General features: G+C 51.5%; 1 protein-coding gene across 2 annotated transcripts in view; it reads left to right on the top strand.

Moving 5' to 3' along the window:
* The first annotated feature begins 638 nt into the window (after positions 1-638).
* RILPL1 (Rab interacting lysosomal protein like 1) overlaps positions 639-22,588 on the top strand; it is a 60,695-nt gene continuing 38,745 nt past the window's right edge. Inside the window, exons 1-2 of one of the 2 annotated variants that reach the window (XM_054444788.2) lie at positions 639-1,178; positions 11,494-11,644. In XM_054444788.2, coding sequence (XP_054300763.1) covers positions 870-1,178; positions 11,494-11,644 — 460 coding nt within the window. In that variant the 5' untranslated portion in view covers positions 639-869. Of the gene's footprint in view, positions 1,888-11,493; positions 11,645-22,588 lie in introns of both variants that reach the window. The other variant, XM_054444789.2, reaches the window with a different exon arrangement.

The raw sequence follows: 22,588 nt of genomic DNA, 5'->3' as shown, positions 1-22,588 counted from the left end.
CTGGTGGCCGGGTCTGCGCGGAGTGTCTGCGGGCCGGGGGGGAATCCCCGTTCTCTTCCCGGGAGAAGCCCCAGCCCGGGGACCTCCTCGTGACCCCTCCATCCCTCTCCAAGGCCGGGGCCATTCCCCGGAGCAGCGAATCGTCCCGCGAGACCAGCGCCCCCGGCCCCCTCTCCCGGGGCGGCCTGGACCCTTCCCGGCGGCCGGGTGGTGGGAGGAGTCAGCGCCGGGCGGGGGAGGGGCGGCCGGGGCACGGGTGAGGGGCGTCGCGGGTTCGGCGGCTGGAGAGGGGGGCCTGGGGTGCAGGCCGCGGAGTCGGCGCTGGGGGAGGGTTCCCGGGGCGTCCCCGGGCGGCAGAAAGCGGGCGCGCCCCTGGCCAGGCCGGGATCGGGGCGGGGCGCGCGGCCTCCCTGTGGGGAAGCGGTCACCCGGCCTCGCCGCCGCCGCCGCCGCCAAAGTTTCCCGGAGGAGCCGCGGGCCGCCCTTCTTCTCGGGCCCCGCGCGCGGCCGCCCCTCAGGCCAGCACCGCCCCGGGGCGCCCGGCCCGGCTCCATTGAGCGCAACTCGGATCCCAACTTGGGAGGCGCCGCGGGCCTGCGCACGCGCGCGCCCTCCCCGCCGCCGCCGCCGCCGCCGCCCACTCGGGAGCAGCTCCGGGCCGAGCCGGGCGCCCAGACCCCGGGCCCGCACACCCCGCGCCGCCGCCCGTACCCGCGCCCGCGCCCGCTGCCCGCTGCGCCCTCGCCCCGGCGCCCGCTGAGCGCTCCCGCCCGCGGCCCAGGCTGGGCCCGGCCGGCCCGGCCCTCGACAGCGGCAAGTTTGGGAGTTGCACGAGTTTGCGGGGCGGGGGACAGGCCAGGAGGGCGGCCATGGAGGAGGAGCGGGGGTCGGCGCTGGCGGCGGAGTCGGCTCTGGAGAAGAACGTGGCCGAGCTGACCGTCATGGATGTGTACGACATCGCGTCGCTTGTGGGCCACGAGTTCGAGCGGGTCATCGACCAGCACGGCTGCGAGGCCATCGCGCGCCTCATGCCCAAGGTCGTGCGCGTCCTGGAGATCCTGGAGGTGCTGGTCAGCCGCCACCACGTCGCGCCCGAGCTGGACGAGCTGCGCCTGGAGCTGGACCGCCTGCGCCTGGAGAGGATGGACCGCATCGAGAAGGAGCGCAAGCACCAGAAGGTGGGCGGCGGCCTCGGTCTGTCCGTCCGGGCAGTGGGACCGCGGGGACCCAAGGGCTCTTCCGCATTGGGCAGCTGTGGGTGCACATGTGTGTGTGTTCAGGGACCGGACCAGAGGAGACCCGACGTGGGGAGGGAGGGAGGCCCTGGCCTTCTTTTGCCCGACCAGGGGTGGCTGGCAGATACCACCCGAGAGATTAAGAGCTGTTCTCTGGAGTTCCAATCCCACCTGTACCGTTTAATAGCTGTGTGACTTTGGGTAAGTTACTTAACCTCTCTGTGCTTTATTTCCTCACCTGTCAAATGGTAATCATAATAGGACCCACCTTAGAAGAATAAATGGGACCATATAAGCTAAGTGCTTAGACAGTATTATTCTTTTCCAGACATGAAATAAACCTCTTGCCCTCCTGAGTTACCCAAGAAGATGTGACATCAGGCCCAGGACCCTTTCTTCACCCCCCACCCCCAGTCTCCCCAGAGCAAAGGGAATGTGACTTCCAGCCACTGAGCTTCCTGACCCCCAGTCTCCGGGTTCATATTTGCAACTTTCTTCGCGGGACTCCCCTAGCTTATGAACCTGTGGTAGCCTGTGTTCTCTCCTCTGATTTTATCCTTAATCCTCACAGGACTCTATAGAGACTGTCTTCATTTTACAGATGAAGACACCGAGGGCCACAGTGAGAGGAGGAATTTGTCCCAAATTAGTGGTGAGAGAGTCTCAGCCCCCGTGTCTCCTCCCCACCCTGTTTGAATTGGGGGAAAGGGATGATTTGGGGTGGCTTTAAGGCTAAGCCTCTGCCCTGTGATCAGGAGTCTCTCTGAATCAGGGCCTCCCCACTGGGCCTGGAGTCCAGACGAGGTTCCTGGAGAAAAGGAAGTGAAAGACATGTGGTTTCCTGCCCTAACCTCAGCCAGGGATGCTCTTGGCAGCCCCTTCAGACTGAGAATGGGAGGAAACACCTTTCCTTGGGGGATCAGGGTGCCTGAGCAGTCTCCAGCTTGCTGTTCAGCCTCAGGAAATACAGTTGGCCTCTCTGAACCTCAGGGGCAGGCCATCCCTTATTGTGTACCTTGATGGATCTCTGTGTTTTGGAGTAAAATAGCCAAAGCTGGGTCTGAACCCTTAACCTGAGGGCAGACCCACAGGTAGGTAACAGCACCATTGCCATGTTTGACTGTGCTCGTCCTCGTGGGTCCCTATGCCCTAGGGGCAGGAAGGAAACTCAGGCTCCCAAGAGTTGAGCAGCATTTCCAAGGTCACTCTGGGAGCCTGAAAATGCTTTGACGTGTAATTAATTTCAAGACTCCTAGAAGCTGGGACTTTGGAGCTAGACAGCCTGGTTTCAAACCCTACCACTTGCAGGCTGTGCGATCTTGGGCAAATCACCCAGCATCTCTGTGCTTCATTCTCCTCAGTTCTAAAATGGGATAGTAATAGTATCCCCAGTAGAATGTGATGAGGTTTAAAGAGTTAATATAAATACATATAAAGTGTTCAGGACAGAGCCTGCCCATAGCAAGGGCTTTACAAGTGTTAAAATTCTTTTTAGGCCTGGAGAGACATTCACTGAGGTGCTCACAGGCTCATATTAGGAAACCGTCCCCACCCCAAGCACCTCTACTCCTACCCTAGAGGCCTCCATCTCTCATGGAGGGTCAAGGAGACAAGGGACCTTGGATTCTCTCGTGTGGCGCCTCTTATTAACAGGGACCAAGGGGCTTTGACCAGATCACACAGAAGTCCTGGCACCTATACTGTCCCCCAACTAGGGCTCTTTAGTTCTGTTGCGGGGGAGCTGGGAGAAATCCTTGGAAGCCATCGGAGGCCACCAGGTCTGAAGTCACATGGAATTCTCAGCATCTGCACTTGTTGCCTCTGGAACACGTTCAGCTGGGAAGTGAACACCGTGCGCTCAGGGCCAGGGCTTGTTGACTTACATTGAGGATGACCTCTCTAAATCAAGGATGCAATTCTTTTCCCACCCCAGCCCCAGATCCCTTTACTTCACATTCTTGGGATGGAGAGAGACTTGAATGATTTTTTTTTTTCCTGCAGAGTCTCAAAGGCTCTTCAAGGTGATATTTCCACAAAAATCTTTTTGGCATGTCCTGGTTTAGTCTGTCCACCTCCATTCCTCTTCCCTTTCCCCTTCTTCTTCCCTCCCCCTTCTTCCTTTTCTCTCTCTCTTTCAGCAATTATGGCTCCTGTAAAGGACATACACTTTCTTCCCCCTACTCCTCCTCCCAGTAGACCCACTCACTCACTTCCACTCATCACTCAGATGCAGGCCACAGTTGTGTCATGTTCTGTCTCATTGCTCAGTCTGCAACCCTGATGACAGGCCATAGCGAGCACAGTGCCCTTCTTGGTGCCATGGCTCTGCAGAAAAAAGCAAAGTCTCATGTCACGCAGCAGGCGGGTAACAGGGAAGAAAGGGAAAACACAAATAAATTCTAGAAAGCAATGGCTGGGCTGATACACTCGCACGTAACATACCAGACTATGCTATTCATTCACTCATTCAGCGAATATATTTACTGAGAACCTGCTGTGTGCCATGCGGTGTTCTGGGTACTGGGAAGACAGTAATGACCATGATAGATGAGGCCTTGGCCCTGATGAGCCTGACTTTTTAGTGTAGTGCTATACCATAGAAATATTATGCAGCTTTGCCACATTAATAAAAAACAGTGAAGTTGGCCGGGTGCGGTGGCTCACACTTGTAATCCCAGTACTTTGGGGGGCCAAGGCGGGTGGATCACTTGAGGTCAGGAATTCAAGACCAGCTTGGCTAATATGGCGAAACCCCATTTCTACTAAAAATACAAAAATTAGCCAGGCATGGTGGCAGGTGCCTATAATCCCAGCTATTCAGGAGGCTGAGGCAGGATAATCGCTTGAACCCGGGAGGCAGAGATTGCAGCGAGTCAAAATCACACCATTGCACTCCAGCCTGGGTGACAGAGTGAGACTCTGTCTCAAAAAACAACAACAACAGCAACAAACCAGTGAGGTTAATTTTAATATATCTTATGGAACCCAGTAGATCCAAAATATTTTCATTTCAACATGTAATCAGTATAAAAACTTATCATTTGATATTCTGCACTCTTTTTTCCCTACTACATCTTTGAAATCTGGTGTGTCTTTAACCCCTGCTGCACATTTCCACTCAGACCAGCCACATGTCAAACGCTCAACAGCCATGTGTGGCTACTGACTTTCCATGGGATAGTGCAATTATTCTAGCATGAGGAGGAGATAGTTTTTTTTTGTTTTTTTTTTGAGTCAGGGACGTACTCTGTCATCCAGGCCAGAGGGCAATGATGGCATCATAGCTCCCTGCAGCACTGAACACTTGGATTCAAGTGATCCTCCTGCCTCAGCCTCCTGAGTAGCTAAGACTACAGGCACACTGTAATTTTTTTTTCCTTTAGAGACAAGGTGTCACTATGTTGCCCAGGCTAGTCTTGAACTCTTGGGCTCAAGCAGTCCTCCTGTCTTGTCCTCCCAAAGTGCTGGGACTACGGGCATGAGCCACTGTGCCTAGCCAAGAAAATTAAAAAAAAAAAAAACGGCTGGGCGCGGTGGTTCACACCTGTAATCCCAGCACTTTGGGAGGCCGAGGCAGCTGGATCACTTGAGGTCAGGAGGTCGAGACCATCCTGGCCAACATGGTGAAACCTCATCTCTACTAAAAATACAAAAAGTAGCTGGGTGTGGTGGCGCGCACCTCAGGAGGCAGAGGCAGGAGAATCGCTTGAACCTGGGAGGTGAAGGTTCCATTGAGCCGAGATCATGTCACTGCACTCCAGCCTGAGCAACAGAGTGAGACTTTGTCTCAGAAAAAAAAAATCAGCTTATGATAAGTGCCACAAAGAAAATAAGACTGGGAGACATGAAAGAGACTGACTAGGGTGGTGGTCTAACAGATGGGGCAGTCAGGAAGGCTTCCCTGAGGAGGTGACATCTGAGCTGAGATCTGAATGAAGGATAGGATCCAGCCACAGATTGATCTGGGGGAGAGGCATTCTAGGCAGAAGACGTGGCTAGTGCAAAGGTACTGAGGTAGGAATGCACTTGGCATGTTCAAAGAACACAGAGTCGGTGTGGCTGGAGCAGAGTGAGTGAGGAAGAGGACTGGGAGATGAATCAGGAAGGTGCCGGGGCTTGTAGGCTCGGATGAGGAATTTGAGGACTCTTGGTGCTGAGGGAAGAACGTGAAGGAGATGATTGATCAGGGCTGACTTCTCTGGAGAGCCACTTGGCTGGTATGGAGGCAGCATGAGATTCTGAGTGGTCAACTCAGAGGCAAGAATCAGGAACCCCAGCATCAAGTTCAGTTCATTGAGAGAAGAAAAAAAAAAAAAGAACTGAGGGTTAAAGTATATATTCATCCCCTGTGGCTGCTGTAACAAATCAACACAAACTGGTCGGGCACGGTGGCTCAAGCTTGTAATCCCAGCACTTTGGGAGGCCGAAGCGGGCGGATCACGAGGTCAGGAGATCGAGACCATCCTGGCTAACACAGTGAAACCCCGTCTCTACTAAAAATACAAAAAATTAGCTGGGCGTGGTGGCGGGTGTCTGTGGTCCCAGCTACTCAGGAGGCTGAGGCAGGAGAATGGCGTGAACCCGGGAGGCGGAGCTTGCAGTGAGCAGAGATCACGCCACTGCACTCCAGCCTGGGCGAGAGAGCGAGACTCCGTCTCAAAAAAAAACAAAAACAAAAATCAACACAAACTTAGTGGCTCAAAACGGCAGAAATGTGTTATCTTTTTTTTTTTTTTTTTTTTTTTTGAGACAGCATCTCACTCTATTGCCCAGGCTGGCGTGCCGTGGCGTGACCATGGCTCACTGCAGCTTCAGCCTCCTGGGCTCAAGCGATCCTTCCTCCTCAGCTTCCCAAGTAGCTTGACTGCAGGCATGTGCCACCATACCCGGCTTAATTTTTAGCAGAGACGGGGTCTTGCCATGTTGCCCAGGCTGGCCACAGACTCCTGGGCTCGAGTGATTCTCCTGCCTCAGCCTCCCAAAGTACTAGGATTATAGGCGTGACCCACCACGCGTGGCCAGAAACGTATTGTCTTATTGAACTGGATAATTCAATATTATGGATACAATGTCATACAGTATTATGGAGGCATATGTGTAATATCAATATAAATAATACTGGAGAAATTTCCGGACGTCAGAAGTCGGAAATGGCTCTCACTGAGTTCAAATCAAGGTGTTGGGAAGGCACCACTCCTTTGGGGGGCTGTGGAGGAGGATCCATTTCTTTGCCTTCCCCAACTTAGGGACTCTGCATTCCCTGGCTTGTGGCCCCTTCCTCCATCTTCAAAGCCCGCAGCGTAGCTTCTTCCCATCTTCCTGATATTCCTCTAATGCTGACCTGCCTTCCTCTTATGAAGACCCTGGCATGACATCGGCCCACCAGATAATCCATCCAGATAATCCAGAATCATCTCCCCATCTCACGAGCTTTTTTTTTTTTTTTTTTGAGACACAGTTTCACTCTGTCGCCCAGGCTGGAGTGCAGTGGCATGATCTCGGCTCCCTCTGCCTCCCTCGGCTCACTGTAACCTCTGCCCCCCAGGTTCAAGTGATTCTCATGCCTCAGCCTGCTGAGTAGCTAGGATTTCTTTCTTTTTTTTTTTTTTTAAGTATTTATCGATCATTCTTGGGTGTTTCTCGGAGAGGGGGATGTGGCAGGGTCATAGGATAATAGTGGAGAGAAGGTCAGCAGATAAACATGTGAATAAAGGTCTCTGGTTTTCCTAGGCAGAGGTCCTTGCGGCCTTCCACAGTGTTTGTGTCCCTGGGTACTTGAGATTAGGGAGTGGTGATGACTCTTAAAGAGCGTGCTGCCTTCAAGCATCTGTTTAACAAAGCACATCTTGCACCGCCCTTAATCCATTTAACCCTGAGTTGACACAGCACATGTTTCAGAGAGCACGGGGTTGAGGGTAAGGTTATAGATTAACAGCATCCCAAGGCAGAAGAATTTTTCTTAGTATAGAACAAAATGGAGTCTCCTATGTCTACTTCTTTCTGCACAGACACAGTAACGATCTGATCTCTCTTTCTTTTCCCCACATTTCCCCCTTTTCTTTTTGACAAAACCGCCATCATCATCATGGCCTGTTCTCGATGGTCGCTGTCTCTTCGGAGCTGTTGGGTACACCTGCAGAAAGGCTGTCACTTCACACTTGGAAGATTGCACAGCGGCCAGGCAGAGGCACTCCTCACTTCCCAGACAGGGTGGCGGCCGGGCAGAGGCGCTCCTCACTTCCCAGACAGGGTGGCGGCCGGGCAGAGGCGCTCCTCACTTCCCAGACAGGGCGGCCGGGCAGAGGCGCTCCTTACTTCCCAGACAGGGCGGCTGGGCAGAGGCGCTCCTCATTTCCCAGACGGGGCGGCCGGGCAGAGGCGCTCCTGAGTAGCTAGGATTTCAGGTGCACCCCACCATGCCCAGCTAATTTTTGTATTTTTAGTAGACGGAGTTTTGCTGTGTTGGCCAGGCTGGTCTCGAACTCCTGACCTCAAGTGATCCTCCTGCCTTCGCCTCCCAAATTGCTGGGATTATAGGCGTGAGCCATCATGCCCAGCCTCAAGAGCCTTTAAAAAAAAAAAAAAAAAAGTTGGGATCTTGCTCTGTTGCCCAGGCTGGAGTGCTGTGGTGCAATCACAGCTCACTGCAGCCTTAAACTCCTAGGCTCAAGTGATCCTCCCACCTCAGCCTCCCAAGTAGCTGGTACTACAGGCGTGCACTACCACGCCCAGCTAATTTTTGTATTTTTTGTAGAGTCAGGGTTTTGCCATGTTGCCCAGGCTGTTCTCAAACTCCTAGCCTAAATCAGTGCTCCCACCTCAGCCTCCTAAATTACAGGGATTATAGGTATGAGCCACTGTGCCATGCCTAAGATCCTTAACTTAATCATCTCTGCGCAGTCCCTTTTGCCATGTAAGGTAACATATTCTCAGGGATTAGGACTTGGAAGACTTTAGGAGCCGTTATTCTGCCTACCCCAGCCAGTTACACTTGACTAATACTCTCTGAGCCCTGTGTGAGCCCAGCCTATGCCAGCTGGAAACAGAGAGGAACAGGGCTGGATGAGCCTCTTTCTGCTTCCAGGCCCCACCTGCTTATGGGAGGTAAACATTCCCTCTCCATCCCTCTACCACCACTTCCACCCCAGCCCTGCCCTTCACCTCCCCTGGTGACCTTGCGCCCTCTGTGCAAATACTAGGCTATTACTCCTCTCTTCCCCAATGCAGCAGGCTTCTGACAGAGGAGGTGGGTCTGAGAATTTATTTAGAAGATGGACAGAGGCCATGCCTAGCATCCGGCCACCTGGCCGCTTGTGATGGATTGTAGGGATGGGACAGAGATCAGCACACACATTGTTAGTGCTTTCTGGGTGCCGGGCATGTTCCAGGCACTTTACTTATAGTAACCATTTAATCCTCACACCCACCCTTCCCGGCAGATACCACACTGGTTTCCTCATTTGTGGGGCACCAGAAGGCTGAATAACTCGCCAACGTCAGCTAGTAAGCAGCAGAAACAGGATCCAGACTTAGGTCAGCAGGCTCCAGTGTCCATGCCTTGAACCATTATTTTATTTTATTTTTTATTTATTTTATTTTATTATTTTATTTTTATTTTATTTTTTGACATGGAGTCTCACTCTGTGCCCCAGGCTGGAGTGCAGTGGCTTGATCTCGACTCACTACAGCCTCTGCCTCCCAGGTTCAAGCAGTTCTCCTGGCTCAGCTTCCTAAGTAGCTGGGATTACAGCTGCCCACCACCATGCCCGGCTAATTTTTGTATTTTCAGTAGAGACGGGGTTTTGCCATGTTGGCCAGGCTGGTCTCAAACTCCTGACCTCAAGTGATCCGCCTGCCTTGGCCTCCCAAAGTGCTGGGATTACAGGTGTGAGCCACCGCGCCCGGCCCTTAAGCCACTGTTTTATAGAGACAACAGCAACCCTGCTTTGTGAGCTAGCTTACGGTTTTACCAAATACCTTGTTTTTTCTTTGCAGGGGTGCAGGGGTACCAGCTTTATCAATATAATTCAGATACCATAACACTCATTTAAAGTGTACACTTCTGGCTGGGCACGGTGGCTCACGCCTGTACTCCCAGCACTTTGAGAGGCCAAGGTGGGAAGATTTCTTGAGCCCGGGAGGTTGAGACAAGCCTGGGCAACATAGCAATACCCCATTTCTTTTTTTTTTTGAGACAGAGTCTCATTCTGTCACCCAGGCTGGAGTGCAGTGGTACAATCCCAGCTCACCACAACCTCCACCTCCGAGATTCAAGCAATTCTCCTGCCTCAGCCTCCTGAATAGCTGGGATTACAGGTGCCTGCCACCACGCCCGGCTAATTTTTTGTATTTTTGGTAGAGACAGGATTTCACCATATTGGTCAGGCTGGTCTCGAACTCCTGACCTCAAGTGATCTGCCCACCTCGGCCTCCCAAAGTGCTGAGGTTACAGGTGTGAGCCACCATGCCCAGCCAGCAATACCCCATCTCTAAAAAAAAAAAAAATTAGCCAGTCATGGTGGCGTGCGCCTGTAGTCCCAGCTCCTGGGAGGCTGAGGTGGGAGGATCACTTGAGTCCAGGAGTTCAAGGCTGCAATGAGCTATAACTGTGCCACTGCACTCCAGCCTGGGTGACAGAACAAGACCCTCTCTCTAAAAATAAATAAATAAGGTGTACACCTCAATGGTTTTTAGAGTTTTGCAGCTGTCATCACGATCACCATCAATTTTATTTTATTTATTATTATTATTTTTTCCAAGACAGAGTCTCGCTCTGTCACCCAGGCTGGAGTGCAGTGGCATAATCTTGACTCACCACAACCTCCACTTGCCAGCTACAAGTAATTCTCCTGCCTCAGCCTCCCGAGTAGCTGGGATTACAGGTGCCCACCACCACACCCAGCTAATTTTTGTATTTTTAGTAGAGACGGGGTTTCGCCATGTTGGCCAGGCTGGTCATGGACTCCTGACCTCAAGTGATCTGCTTGCCTTGGCCTCCCAAAGTGCTGGGATTCCAGGCGTGAGCCACCACGCCCTGCCACTATCAATTTTAGAACATTTTCATCACCCCCCAAAAGAAACTCCATACCCATTCCCAGTCATTCCTTGTCTCCCCTCTAGCACTCTGGCTCTAGACAACCACCAGTCTGCTTCCTGTTTCTATGGACTTGCCAGTATTAGACATTTTCTAAAACTGATCATATAGCATGTGACCTTTTGTGTCTGACTTCTTTCCATAATGTTTTCAGGGTCCCACCTATGTTGTAGCATATGTCAGACTTTCATTCCTTTTCATGGCGGAATAATGTTCCATTGTATGGATGTGCCATGTTTATTTACCCATTCATCAGCTGATGGACACTTGGGTCCTTTTGGCTACTAGGAATAATGCTGCGAGGAACATTCACCTGCATTCGTTTACATGTGGACATTGTGTTCATACCTCTTGAGCCGATCCAAGGACTGGAATCGCTGGGTCCTATGGTAACGCTGTGTTAATGTTTTTGCGAAACTGCCAGAGTGTTTTCCAAAATGTCCGCACCATTTTCCATTCCCACCAGCAGTGTAGGAGGGTTCTTGTTTCTTCCTATCCTTGTCAGCACTTGTTATTGGCTATTTCTTTGACTATAGCCACCCACAAAATACCTTTAATAGGCTGATCTTATTTATCCTCACATTCACTTTGTGAGCCTTTGTTTTGGTTCCCCCACTGAGGGAAACTGAGGCTCACGGTGGTCGAGTCAGTGGTTGAAGACCCCATGGAGAGATACCTGGATCAGATACCTAAGGAACGCTGGGGCAGGGGGCCCCATCTGCCTCGGCATCCCCAGGATTTTCGAGGCCTCTGGCTCCCTTGGAGAGAGATTTGTCCCAACTGTCTGTCCAGAGATGAGGGGGTGTGCCCCCAGAGATTAGGAACGTTAGGACCCCCGTATCCTGGGGCTGCTCTGTCTACTCTGAAGAGAGTTCCAAGATGCGGCACTAGCTTTGTGGTTGTCCTTGGGGCAGTTCTAACTGAGCCAGGTCCTAACAGCATAAATGCAGGCATCTGCCCCAAGGAAGGGTGGCTTCTGTTTCTTGCAGAGGTGCCATACGGGATTCGTGGTGGCCTTGCCGGCCCAGCTGCCTGATGCCCAGTTCTCACGAGGAAGGGCACAGCCCAAAGTCCCAGCAACCCAAGCTGCCCCTGAGGGTCGGGGTGGGTGGGGCTGCTGCCCTGGGCGGGCAGTGACCCCACGCTGTCCCCTCGCCTTGGTAGGAGCTGGAGCTGGTGGAGGATGTGTGGCGAGGGGAGGCGCAGGACCTCCTCTCCCAGATTGCCCAGCTGCAGGAGGAGAACAAGCAGCTCATGACCAACCTCTCCCACAAGGATGTCAACTTCTCAGAGGAGGAGTTCCAGAAGCACGAAGGTAAGCAGGGGCCGGCGCCAATGCAAGGGGGCCAGCCATTCCTTTTCTCATTGCCCACATCACCGATTGTCGCCACCACCCCTGGATGCTGATGCGGTGCTGGATGATTCCCAAAGCCCTTTGCCTTCTGTATCGTGTTGATTCGCACCATAACCCTGCCAGAGAAATATCACATAGCCTCAGTTTACAGATGGTAACACAGAGGTCCTTTCAGCAAATTGTCACAGCTTCCCCTCTGTTGGTCAGGCTCCTCTCTTGGCCCTGGGATATGTGTTAAACGTGACAGAGACCCTGCCCTTGGGAAGCTTGTGTGCTGTGCAGAGGAGAAAGGGGCTTAACATGTAAACACACAGACGCCATAGGTCCAGGGGGCGGCTGTGCTCTGGGAGAGCGGCAGTGGGGCATGTGATAGAGTGACTTGGTAGGGACATCTTTGGATACAGGCATCAGGGAAGGCCTCCGAGGAGGTCACATTTGAACCCTAACGAAGTAACAGAGTGAGCCACGCAAATATCTGCATGTGTTGGGTCGGGGGTTGCAGGGGCAGTCGTGCAAAGGCCCTGGGACATGAGCATTTGAGGGAAACCAAGAAGGCCGATGTAGGCCGCGCATGGTGGCTCATACCTGTGATCCCAGCACTTTGGGAGGCTGAAGCAGGAAGATCACTTGGGGCCAGGAGTTCGAGACCAGCCTGGTTAACATAGACCCCGTCTCTACTAACGATTTTTTAAAAAATAAGCCAGGTGCAGTGGTGCACACCTGTAGTCTGAGCTACTTGAAGGCTGAGGCAGGAGGATCACCTGAGCCCAGGAGGTCAAGGCCACAGTGAGCTGAGATCATACCACTGTGCTCCAGCCTGAGCGACAGTAAGATGAAAAAAATAAAGAAGGCTAGTGTATCAGAAAATGATTGAGACCTCAGGAGGTTGGAGATGAGGTCACAGGGGGTCAGGTCATGTAGCTCCTTAGAGGCTAAGGTTTGGATTTTATTCTAAGTGTGCTGGGAAGAGATTGGAGGCTCTTATCACAGGCACATGCTTACCAGTGAGCAGCCTGGGACAGCATCCCAGACCTGAATGGCACTGGAGCCCCTGAACTGTCACTCATCCGATAAGCACTTGTCTAGAACCTTCATGCAGGGCCTCTGCTGGTGCTGGGAAAAGGACCAATGGGCCACAAGATTCGGGCCAGGCAGGGCTGTGGGCGGCACCTGCTCTGCTCAGCCCTGCAGCTTCCTGCCTGCTAAAGCAGGGGTGCCTCCTGCAGCTCACCCCAAGGAAAGCTCAGAGTCAACACTTCTGAGAAACTCCTTGGCTCCCCACATGAGCCTCCTCCTCATGTTTGATGGAATGGGGACGGACCTGGGGTGGGTGCCCAACTTCAGAATGTGTGGTGACCACTCTGCAGAATCAAGTATGGCACTAAAGGCCAGACACGGTGGCTCACACCTGTAATCGCAGCACTTTGGGAGGCCGAGGCAGGTGGATCATTTGAGGTCAGGAGTTTGAGGCCTGGCCAACATGATGAAACCCCATCTCTACTAAAAATAGAAAAATTAACTAGGCGTGGAGGCGGGCACCTGTAGTCCCAGCTACTCAGGAGGCTGAGGTAGGAGATTTGCTTGAACCCAGGAGATGGAGGTTGCAGTGAGCTGAGATCGCACCACTGCACTCCAGCCTGGGCGACAGAGCAAGACTCTGTCTCAAAAAAAAAAGTATGTACATATACGTATACATATATATGCATATATACATATATACGCATATATACATATATACATGTATACACGCATATATACGTGTATATATACGTATATGTATATATACGTATATACGGTATATACATGTATATATACGTGTGTACGTGTATACGTGTATACGTGTGTACGTATATACATATGTATACGTGTATACGTATATATGTATACGCGTATATACATATGTATACGTGTATACGTATATATGTATACGCGTATATACGTTTATACATATGTATACAAGTATACGTATATACGCGTATATACGTATATATACATATATATTTATAAAAACATATATGGAACTGAAAAGGACTGTGGGAACCAAGGAAAAAGGAAAAGTTTGATCCAGGTCTGGATTCTCTTTTCCTTGGATTTCCTTTGTTGAGATTTGATTAGTAACAATGAAGACAAAGTTCTCATGATTTTAAGCAGTTTCTAGAGCCAGGCGGCCCAGGTTTGAGTCCTGACCCTGAAACCTCCCTGCTATGCGACTTTGATCAAGTCACGTGACCTTCTTGTGCCTAAGTTGCCCCCCATGTAAAAATGGAAGAAATGACCATACTTCCCTCATAAGCTTGTCATGAGGGTAAAATCAATGAATCTGTACAGACCACTTAGAATCTTACCTGGTTCATAGAAAACGGTCAGCAAGTATTAGCTATTATTACTACGGGTTATCATTATCCAGTCCAACCTACTGATTGAACAGATGAGAAAAGTTTAGACTGAGAGAGGGAGAGTGATTTGTTCAAGGTCACACAGCAAGTTAGTGGCAGAGTCAGAAGTGGAACCCAGATTGGCTGAAATCAGCTCCCTGAAGGAAGGCTTCTGTCTCTCTGGGACCCTTTGACCCAGGGCTGCTGGGGACCCTGTGGTTAAGGCTGTTGGGGAGACCGAAATCACACCCACCATGGATTGATCCGCCATGGTGTTCCACCGCCCAAGAGCTTACGATTCCAGACAGAAGCCTGCCATGCATTCCTTTGCTCACCCTTTGTCTCCCTTATCTCTGATGGAGTACCCACTCTGTGCCTGTTCTGGGCTTTGCCAGGTTGGAGGCAGGGCAAGGAGGCACATTCTGGGGCCTGTGTCTCCCTGCCTGCAGTGACTTGGACGTTAGAAAGTTTTCTAGCAGCAAAGTAAGCCTGGGCCTGGAGGACCCCGGAACCCTATCCCGATTTCCTTCAGCCCAAGAAGGAGGACTTTTTTGTTTGTTTGTTTGTTTGTTTTGAGACAGAGTCTCACTCCGTCGCCCAGGCTGGAATGCAGTAGTGCAATCTTGGCTCACTGCAACTTCCACCTCCCAGGTTCAAGTGATCCTCCTGCCTCAGCCTCCCAAGTAGCTGCGACTACAGGTGTGTGCCACCACATCCATCTAATATTTGTATTTTTAATAGAGACGGGATTTCACCATGTTGGCCAGGCTGGCCTTGAAGTTCTGACCTCAGGTGATCTGCCCACCTTGGCCTCCCAAAGGGATTACAGGTGTGAGCCACCATGCCCGGCCTTGCCTTTTCATGTCCGAACTGTCTGAATCATATTCTATTCTATGGCCATACCGCATGTCGTTTGCCCACTCATCTGTGGATGGACCTGTGAGACGTCACCACCTTTTGGCTATTGTGAATCGCGCTGCTGTGAACATCGTGCTCAAGCTTTTGTGTGGACCTAAGTTTTCAGTTCTTTGAGGTGTATACCTAGTAGCGGAATTGCCGGGCCATAGGGAAACTATGTTAAACTTCCAACACTTCTACAGGGCGCCCGGAGGCCTCAGGGACCCACAGGGCGTGGACCTGAGGGCTCTGAGCCGCTTCCCTGTGCATCAGTGCATGCACGCTCGCAGCACCCTCCACCCAGGGAGCTTTGCTTCCACAGCCTTCCAGATCCCTGCTGGGCTTGTCATGAATCAGCCCACACGTGAGCAATCTGAGACGCACCTAAATGGCATCTAGCGTGGGTCCGGCTCCCAAAGGGTTAGCTCAGGAGGCGCACAGCGGCAGCCCTCCCGCCTGAGTGGAGAGATGGGGCGGATGCCAGGCATGCCTTTCGTGGTTATTTTTATTTTGCATGGGAAACCATGGGAACACAACAAGGAGAAAGCATGTCTTCCACGTGCTAGGGGAACAGACCTGGGACAGATGAGGTCCTTGGGAGAAGGTGGAGCCTGGGAGGTGAGGGCTGAGAATGTGCCGGGCAGAGGCCAGGGGTAGACCCAGGACTTGGGGGTGCAGTTGTCCGATTCCTATGTGGGGGGTGAGGGGGCGCTGAGAGGAGCCAGCCCCGCATGGAACAGTGTGGCCTTCCCAGCAGTTCAACTGGGACACTGTGCTCAGAGGCACCTGGCAGGCTCCCCTGCCCCCGGAAGTCTCCAGATTAAAAAGCACTTCGCTCCCGGCTGTTTGTGGAAATCCAGCTTGTCAGCTGGAGGGCAGCGCGCAGAAACTTGTTAGCACAGGCAGAAATGAATGACAGGTATGCAAGCCACCGCGCCGGGGGATGGGGTGTGAAGATTTGCTCATGGGTCTGGGAAAAAATCTTTGGGCTCTAAAGGAACAGCTTAGTCACCAGGGGAAGAGGAAAACTGACCACGTTGTCATTTTCTGAAGGGCATTACAGAACAACATTGTGCAATAAAAGAGAAGTCATTGTCATTCTTCTACTTGGCACATTCAAAAAAGTAAAAAGAAACAGATTAAGTAATTTCTTTTTTCTTTTTTTTTTTGAGATGGGGTCTCGCTCTGTCGCCTAGGCTGCAGTGCAGTGGGGCGATCTCGGCTCACTGCAACCTCCGCCTCCCAGGTTCAAGTGATTCTCCTGCCTCAGCCTCCCGAGTAGCCTGGACCACAGGCACGGGCCACCACGCTCAGCTAATTTATGTATTTTTAGCAGAAACGGGGTTTCACCATGTTAGCCAGTATGGTCTCGATCTCCTGACCTCATGATCCGCCTGCCTCGGCCTCCCAAAGTGCTGGGATTACAGGCGTGAGCCATGGCGCCCAGCCAGAGGAAAGTAATTTCTATAATGTATATTTTTTAACCCAATAGATCCAAAACAGTAAGTATCCTTGTAACATGTAATCAATATAAAAATTATCAATGAGATATTTTGCATTTTTTTCATATTAAGTCTTTGAAATCTGGTAGAATACATACATATGTATGTATGTGTGTATATGTGTATACATATTCTATTGTGAAAAAAATCTAATGTACATTTTACGTAAAATTTACCATCTTAACCGCCGCTCTCCCTTTTTTTTTTTTTTTTTTTTTTTTTTGAGAAAGGGCTGTCTTCAAGGCTGGAGTGCAGTGGTGCAATTATAGTTCACCATAGCCTCAACCTCCCGGGCTCAAAAGATTCTCCCACCTCAGTCTTCTAAGTAGCTGGGACGACAGGTGTGCGCCACCACGCCTGGCTAATTTTTAAATTTTTTTGGTAGAGACAGGGGTCTCACTATGTTGCCCAGGCTGGTCTGAAACTCCTGGCCTCAAGCAATCCTCCTGCCTTGGAGTCCCAAAGTGCTGGGATTACAGGCGTGAGCAACTGCACCTGGCCCTGTCTTAGTCATTTTTAAGTGTACAGTTCAGAGGCATTAAGTACATTCACAGTCTCGTGCGCCACCACCACCATCCATCTCCAGAACTCTTTTCATCTCGCAAAACTGAAACACTGTCCCCATTAAACACTAATTTCCCACCCGCCACTCCATTGGCCCCTGGCACCCACCATTCCACTTACTCTCTCTCTGGATTTAACTACTCTAGGCGTCTCCTGTAAGTGGAGTCATATCGTAGTTTTCCTTTTGTGTCTGGCTTATTTCACCTAACAATGTTTTCGAGGTTTATCCATGTTGTAGCCCATGTCAGAATCTCCTTCCATTCTAAGGCTGAGTACATTCCATTGTGTGCAGGCCCTACATTTGTTTATCCATCAGCTGACAATGGCAATGTGTATTTTATGCTTGCAGCATATGTCCATTTGGATAGGCCCCATCTCAAGTGTTCAGTGGCTGCTGGTGGCTGCCGAATTGGACACATTGAGCTCAACGATGCTCTCAGAAGCACGGTGGCTCACGCCTGTCATCCCAGCACTTTGGGAGGCTGAGGCGGGTGGATCACTTGGGGCCAGGAGTTTGAGACCAGCCTGGGCAACATGGCAAAGCCCCATCTCTACAAAAAATACAAAAAGTAGCGAGGTGTGGTGGCGTGCACCTGTAATCCCAGCTACTCGGGAGGCTGAGGCACGAAAATTGCTTGAGCCCGGAAAGCGGAGGTTGCAGTGAGCCGAGATTGCCACCACTGCACTCCAGCCTGGGCAACACAGCGAGACTCGCAAAAACAACAACAACAACAACAAAATTGCTGTGCCCTCTCTCTGGGCCTTTCTCCATATGTTTGCCATATTGGCTTCTTGGAGCTGTCATAATAAATGACCACAAACTGGGTGGCCAAAAACAGTTTATTCTTGTAGTTCTGGAGGCCAGAGATTCATAGTCGGGCATCAGCAAGGCCATGCTCCCTCCAGCGCCTCTCAGCAGGAGTCCTTCCTTGCCTCTGGGGGCTGTCAGCATCCTCACCTGTGGCTACACCATGCCTGTCTCTGCCTCTGCAGCCAAATGTTCTCCTCCGTGTCTGTGTGTCTCAGCTCCCTCTCCTTTATCTTTTGTTATTTAATGGGATTTTTTTGTTTGTTTTTTGTTTTGAGACAGGGTCTCACGTTGCCCCGCCGGCTGGAGTGCAGTGGTGCGATCTCGGCTCACTGCAACCTCCGCCTCCCTCACCTCCTGCTCAGGTAATCCTCCTGCCTCAGCCTCCCAAGTAGCTGGGACTACAGGCATGTGCTACCATGCCCAGCTAATTTTTGTACTTTTTGTAGAGATAGGGTTTCACCATGTTGCCCAGGCTGGTCTCAAGCTCCTGGGCTCAAGTGATCTGCCTGCCTCAGTCTCCCAAAGTGCTGGAATTACAGGCATGAGGCATAGCGCTCAACCTCCTTTGTCTTATAAGGACACCAGGTATTGGATTTAGGGCCTACCCCTCATCCCCCCTCATGCACCATGACTTCATCTTAACTAATTACATCTGCAAATACCCTATTTTCAAATAAGGCCGCATTCCGAGGTTCTGGGTCACTGGGATTACAGCGATCTAGAGCCACCATGCCCAGCAGTGTTTAGGTCAGATTCTTTCAGGAGGGAATCTGAGACAGGGATTCCCCCAGAGGGGAGGGAGTGGAGGAAGCAGGACAGGGAAAGCAAGAGGAAGCGGAGCAGGGCCGTGGTCTCAGCAGAGTCCGGCAGGGTGGCCTCAGCCTGAGCCCCTGGGGAGTCTGGAATGTAAGTTACACCTCAGGGTTTTCCTGCCCTTAGGCGAGGAGCTGGACTTCTAGTGCAGAGCCTGCCAGCCAGGATGTCTGAGGTAGCAAAGGCACATCAAAGAGCAGTGGTGTAAACTCGGGCCCAGGTGATCCAAGACCAACTTTGTGAGAAATGTGAGCTGTGGTCATCATCATTCCCATGTTGAAGGTGCTTTGCTCCCTCTGATGGGCTGAGAAACACACTGGTCTGATACGAAGAGACCCAGATTACAGCTCCTACATGAGCACTAACTAGCAGTGAGATTTGGGCCAAGTTGCTCAATCATCTCAGGGCATTTTCTCTTTTTTTTTTTTGTGACAGTCTCGCTCTGTCGCCCAGGCTGGAGTGAAGTGCTGCAATCTCAGCTCACTGCAACCTCCGCCTCCTGGGTTCAAGCCATTCTCCTGCCTCAGCCTCCCAAGTAGCTGGGATTACAGGCCTGTGCCACCACGCCTGGCTAATTTTGTATTTTTAGTAGAGACGGGGTTTCTCCATGTTGGTCAGGCTGGTCTTGAACTCCTGAACTCAGGTGATCCGCCCCCCTCACCCTCCCAAAGTGCTGGGATTACAGGCATGAGCCACCACGCCCAGCCTGGTGTTTGGCTCAGTGGCTCATGCCTGTAATCCCAACAATTTGGGAGGCCGAGGTGGTTGGATCATGAGGTGAAGAGATAAAGACCATCCTGGCCAACCTGGTAAAACCCCGTCTCTACTAAAAATACAAAAAAATTAGCTGGGCATGGTGGCGGGCACCTGTAATCCCAGCTACTCAGGAGGCTAAGGCAGAAGAATCTCTTGAACCCGGGAGGCGGAGGTTGTAGTGAGTTGAGATCGCGCCACTGCATTCCAGCCTGGCGACAGAGTGAGACTCTCTCAAAAAACAAACAGACAAAAAAAAACACCGTAGTATATATTCACTCTTACTGTGTAAGAGTTAGATAAAACTAAGCACAAAACATGACACTCCCCTTTGCTTTACCCCCACTGCACTGCCAGAGGGAAAACCTTCCCTTTCTATCCATCTACACACAAATTTGTTTATTTTGTTTTCAAAATAAAAGAGATTGTGCTATGAATTGTTACTTGTCCTTTTTTATAAATTATGTATTTTAATTAAAGTTCTGTATTTTAATTTATAAAATTAAACACTTTGGGAGTCTGAGGCAGGAGGATTGCTTGAGACCAGGAATTTGAGACCAGTCTGGGCAACATAGTGAGACCCTGTCTCTACAAAAATTTTTTTAAATTAGCCAGGCATGGTGGTGCACACCTGTAGTCCCAGCTACTCAGGAGGCTGAGGTGGGAGAATCTTTTGAGCCCAGGAGGTCGAGGCTGCAGTGAGTCTTGATTGCACCACTGCACTCCAGCCTGGGCAACAGAGCAAGACCCTGTCTCTTAAAAAAAATGTATTTATGTATTTATTGTTTGGGTTGTCTATTTTTTAATTGAGGTGAATTCACGTAATATACAAATAACAATTTTAAAGAGCACAGTTCAGTACCATGTAGTATATCATTTAATTCAGTAGCATGTAGTATATCATTTAATTCAGTAGCATGTAGTATATCATTTAATTTACTCATAATGGGCTGGGCGTGGTGGCTCACACCTGTAATCCCAGCAGTTTGGGAATCTGAGGCAGGCGGATCACTTGAGGTCAGGAGTTGGAGACCAGACTGGCCAACATGGTGAAACCCCGTCTCTACTAAAATACAAATATTAGCCAGGCATGGTGGCGCATGCCTGTAATCCCAGCTACTCGGGAGGCTGAGGCAGGAGAATCGCTTGAACCCAGGAGGCAGAGGTTGCAGTGAGCTGAGATTGCGCCACTGTACTCCAGCCTGGGTGACAGAATGAGACTCTCAAAAAAAAAAAAATTTCGTTTTTAATTATGACAGTGTTGTACAACCATCACCTGTTTTGTTCCAAAACATTTTCACCACCTTGCTGAGGTGACTCCGCACCTGTCAGGTCTCCCCCCAGCCTCTTGTCTCTGGCCTCCCTCCCTGCAGGTACAGCCGCTGGCAGCCTCTAATCTGCTTTCTGCCTCTGTGGATTTGCCAGTTCTGGACATTTCCTATCGATGGAATCACACTGTATGCAACCGTGGGGTCTGGTCTTGGACCCCACGTCGTTTTCGAGGTTCATCCGTGCTGTGGCGTGTCAGAGCTGCTTTCCTCGTTATGGCTGAATCGTCCTCCGCTGTGTGGACCGAGTGCATTGTGCTTATCCATTCTCAGCGGGGTGACATTTGGGTGGCTTCCATCTTTCGGCTGCTGCAGATAGTGCTGCTGTGAACTTTGTCGCTTAACGGTCTATCTCAATGTTTTCGACGGCACATCGTGTCTCATGGCGTCCCACTGCCTGGACAGTGCCTTGCTGGTGGGTGTTAGCTCACTGCCAGATTCTCACTCCCACACGTGGCTGCCATGGCCGGCCATGGACGAGCTTCTCCATGGTGCCCCTTCCCAAGTGTCCCTTAAAATCTAGGTCCCTAGATCCTGAATTGCTGGGTGTCTCTGATGGCTCACAGCCCTCCCAGCTTTTAACAGTGTCTGTTAAGAATACTTGGCCTTCTCTTAGTTTTCCAAAGCACTCTTGTACTTTCTCTTAGCAGTGACCTGTGAAGCAGGGAGGCCTGGTCTTTCCATGTCAGGATAAAATGACAGCCGACACTTAGAGACACTTAGACACTCTGGCCCTGGGCCCCTCTGTTGTGAGCACTTCACATTGATGAAGCATGCACAGGCCTTTTGAGAGCACTGAGGCCTGAGGGGAAAGCAACTAAAAGGCGAAGCCGGGATCGGAGTCAGGCGCCAGGCTCCTGCCTCGGTCTCACAGCTCCTACAGCTGCCGCCCAGGAAGGTGATGAGGCTGCTGGGCTTCCACATAGACCCAGCCGCCCCTCTCTTCGCATGTTCGCCTCTCGCCCACCTCTCCGGGAGCCAAGGCAGCCCCAGCACGGAGTAAATGAGTAGGTCCCGGCACCCCAGCACAGGGCATGTCGGGACAAGTGTTCAAACGGCAGGCGGGGGGTCGGGGGGGTTTGTGGCTTTGGCACTGACTTCTGTCTACATGGGACCTCAGCCCCCAAACACACATGTCACACACATACGTCACCCACACAGACACACACATACACCCCCCCACACACACACGCCACACACACACAGACCTCACACACACCACACACACATGGACCTCACACACCACACACACACAGACGCCACCACACAGACATACACACACTCACCCTGCATACACCACACACACAGACCTCACACACACAGACCTCATACACCACATAGAAACCTTACACACACCACACACACAGACCTCACACAATACACACATACAGACCTCACACACACACCGCACACATACCTCACACACCACACACACACAGACCTCACACACATACCATACACAGACCTCACACACTACACACACACACATCACACACATATACCACACACACACAGACCCCACATTCACAGACATAGACCTCACACACCACACACAGAATACACAGAACACACACACACACACACGCCTCACACCACACACCCCCACATGCCCAAGGGTCGCCTTTCTGGGAAGCGTTAGCCGTGTCCCCGGGTCCCACCAGCTAAACCCAGCACTGCTCTGCAGCAGTGGCCCTGGGGCATAAAGAGGAGAGAGAGCACAGGCGGGCCCCCCACATGGCCCGGGAATCCCTCACAGGACCCACGCTGGAGGCAGGAGAGCAGAGCTGACGGGGAGAGGGCCCACTTCACAACTGCAAGCGGGGGGCCCGGCTTGGTCACCGGTTCTGTGCTTAGAGAAAGTG

The sequence above is a fragment of the Pongo pygmaeus genome, chromosome 10, assembly GCF_028885625.2.
Source record: "Pongo pygmaeus isolate AG05252 chromosome 10, NHGRI_mPonPyg2-v2.0_pri, whole genome shotgun sequence".
NCBI classification, from domain to species: Eukaryota; Metazoa; Chordata; class Mammalia; order Primates; family Hominidae; genus Pongo; species Pongo pygmaeus.
Note: the sequence above shows the minus strand (reverse complement) of the source record. Positions and strands in the feature narration are given on the sequence as shown.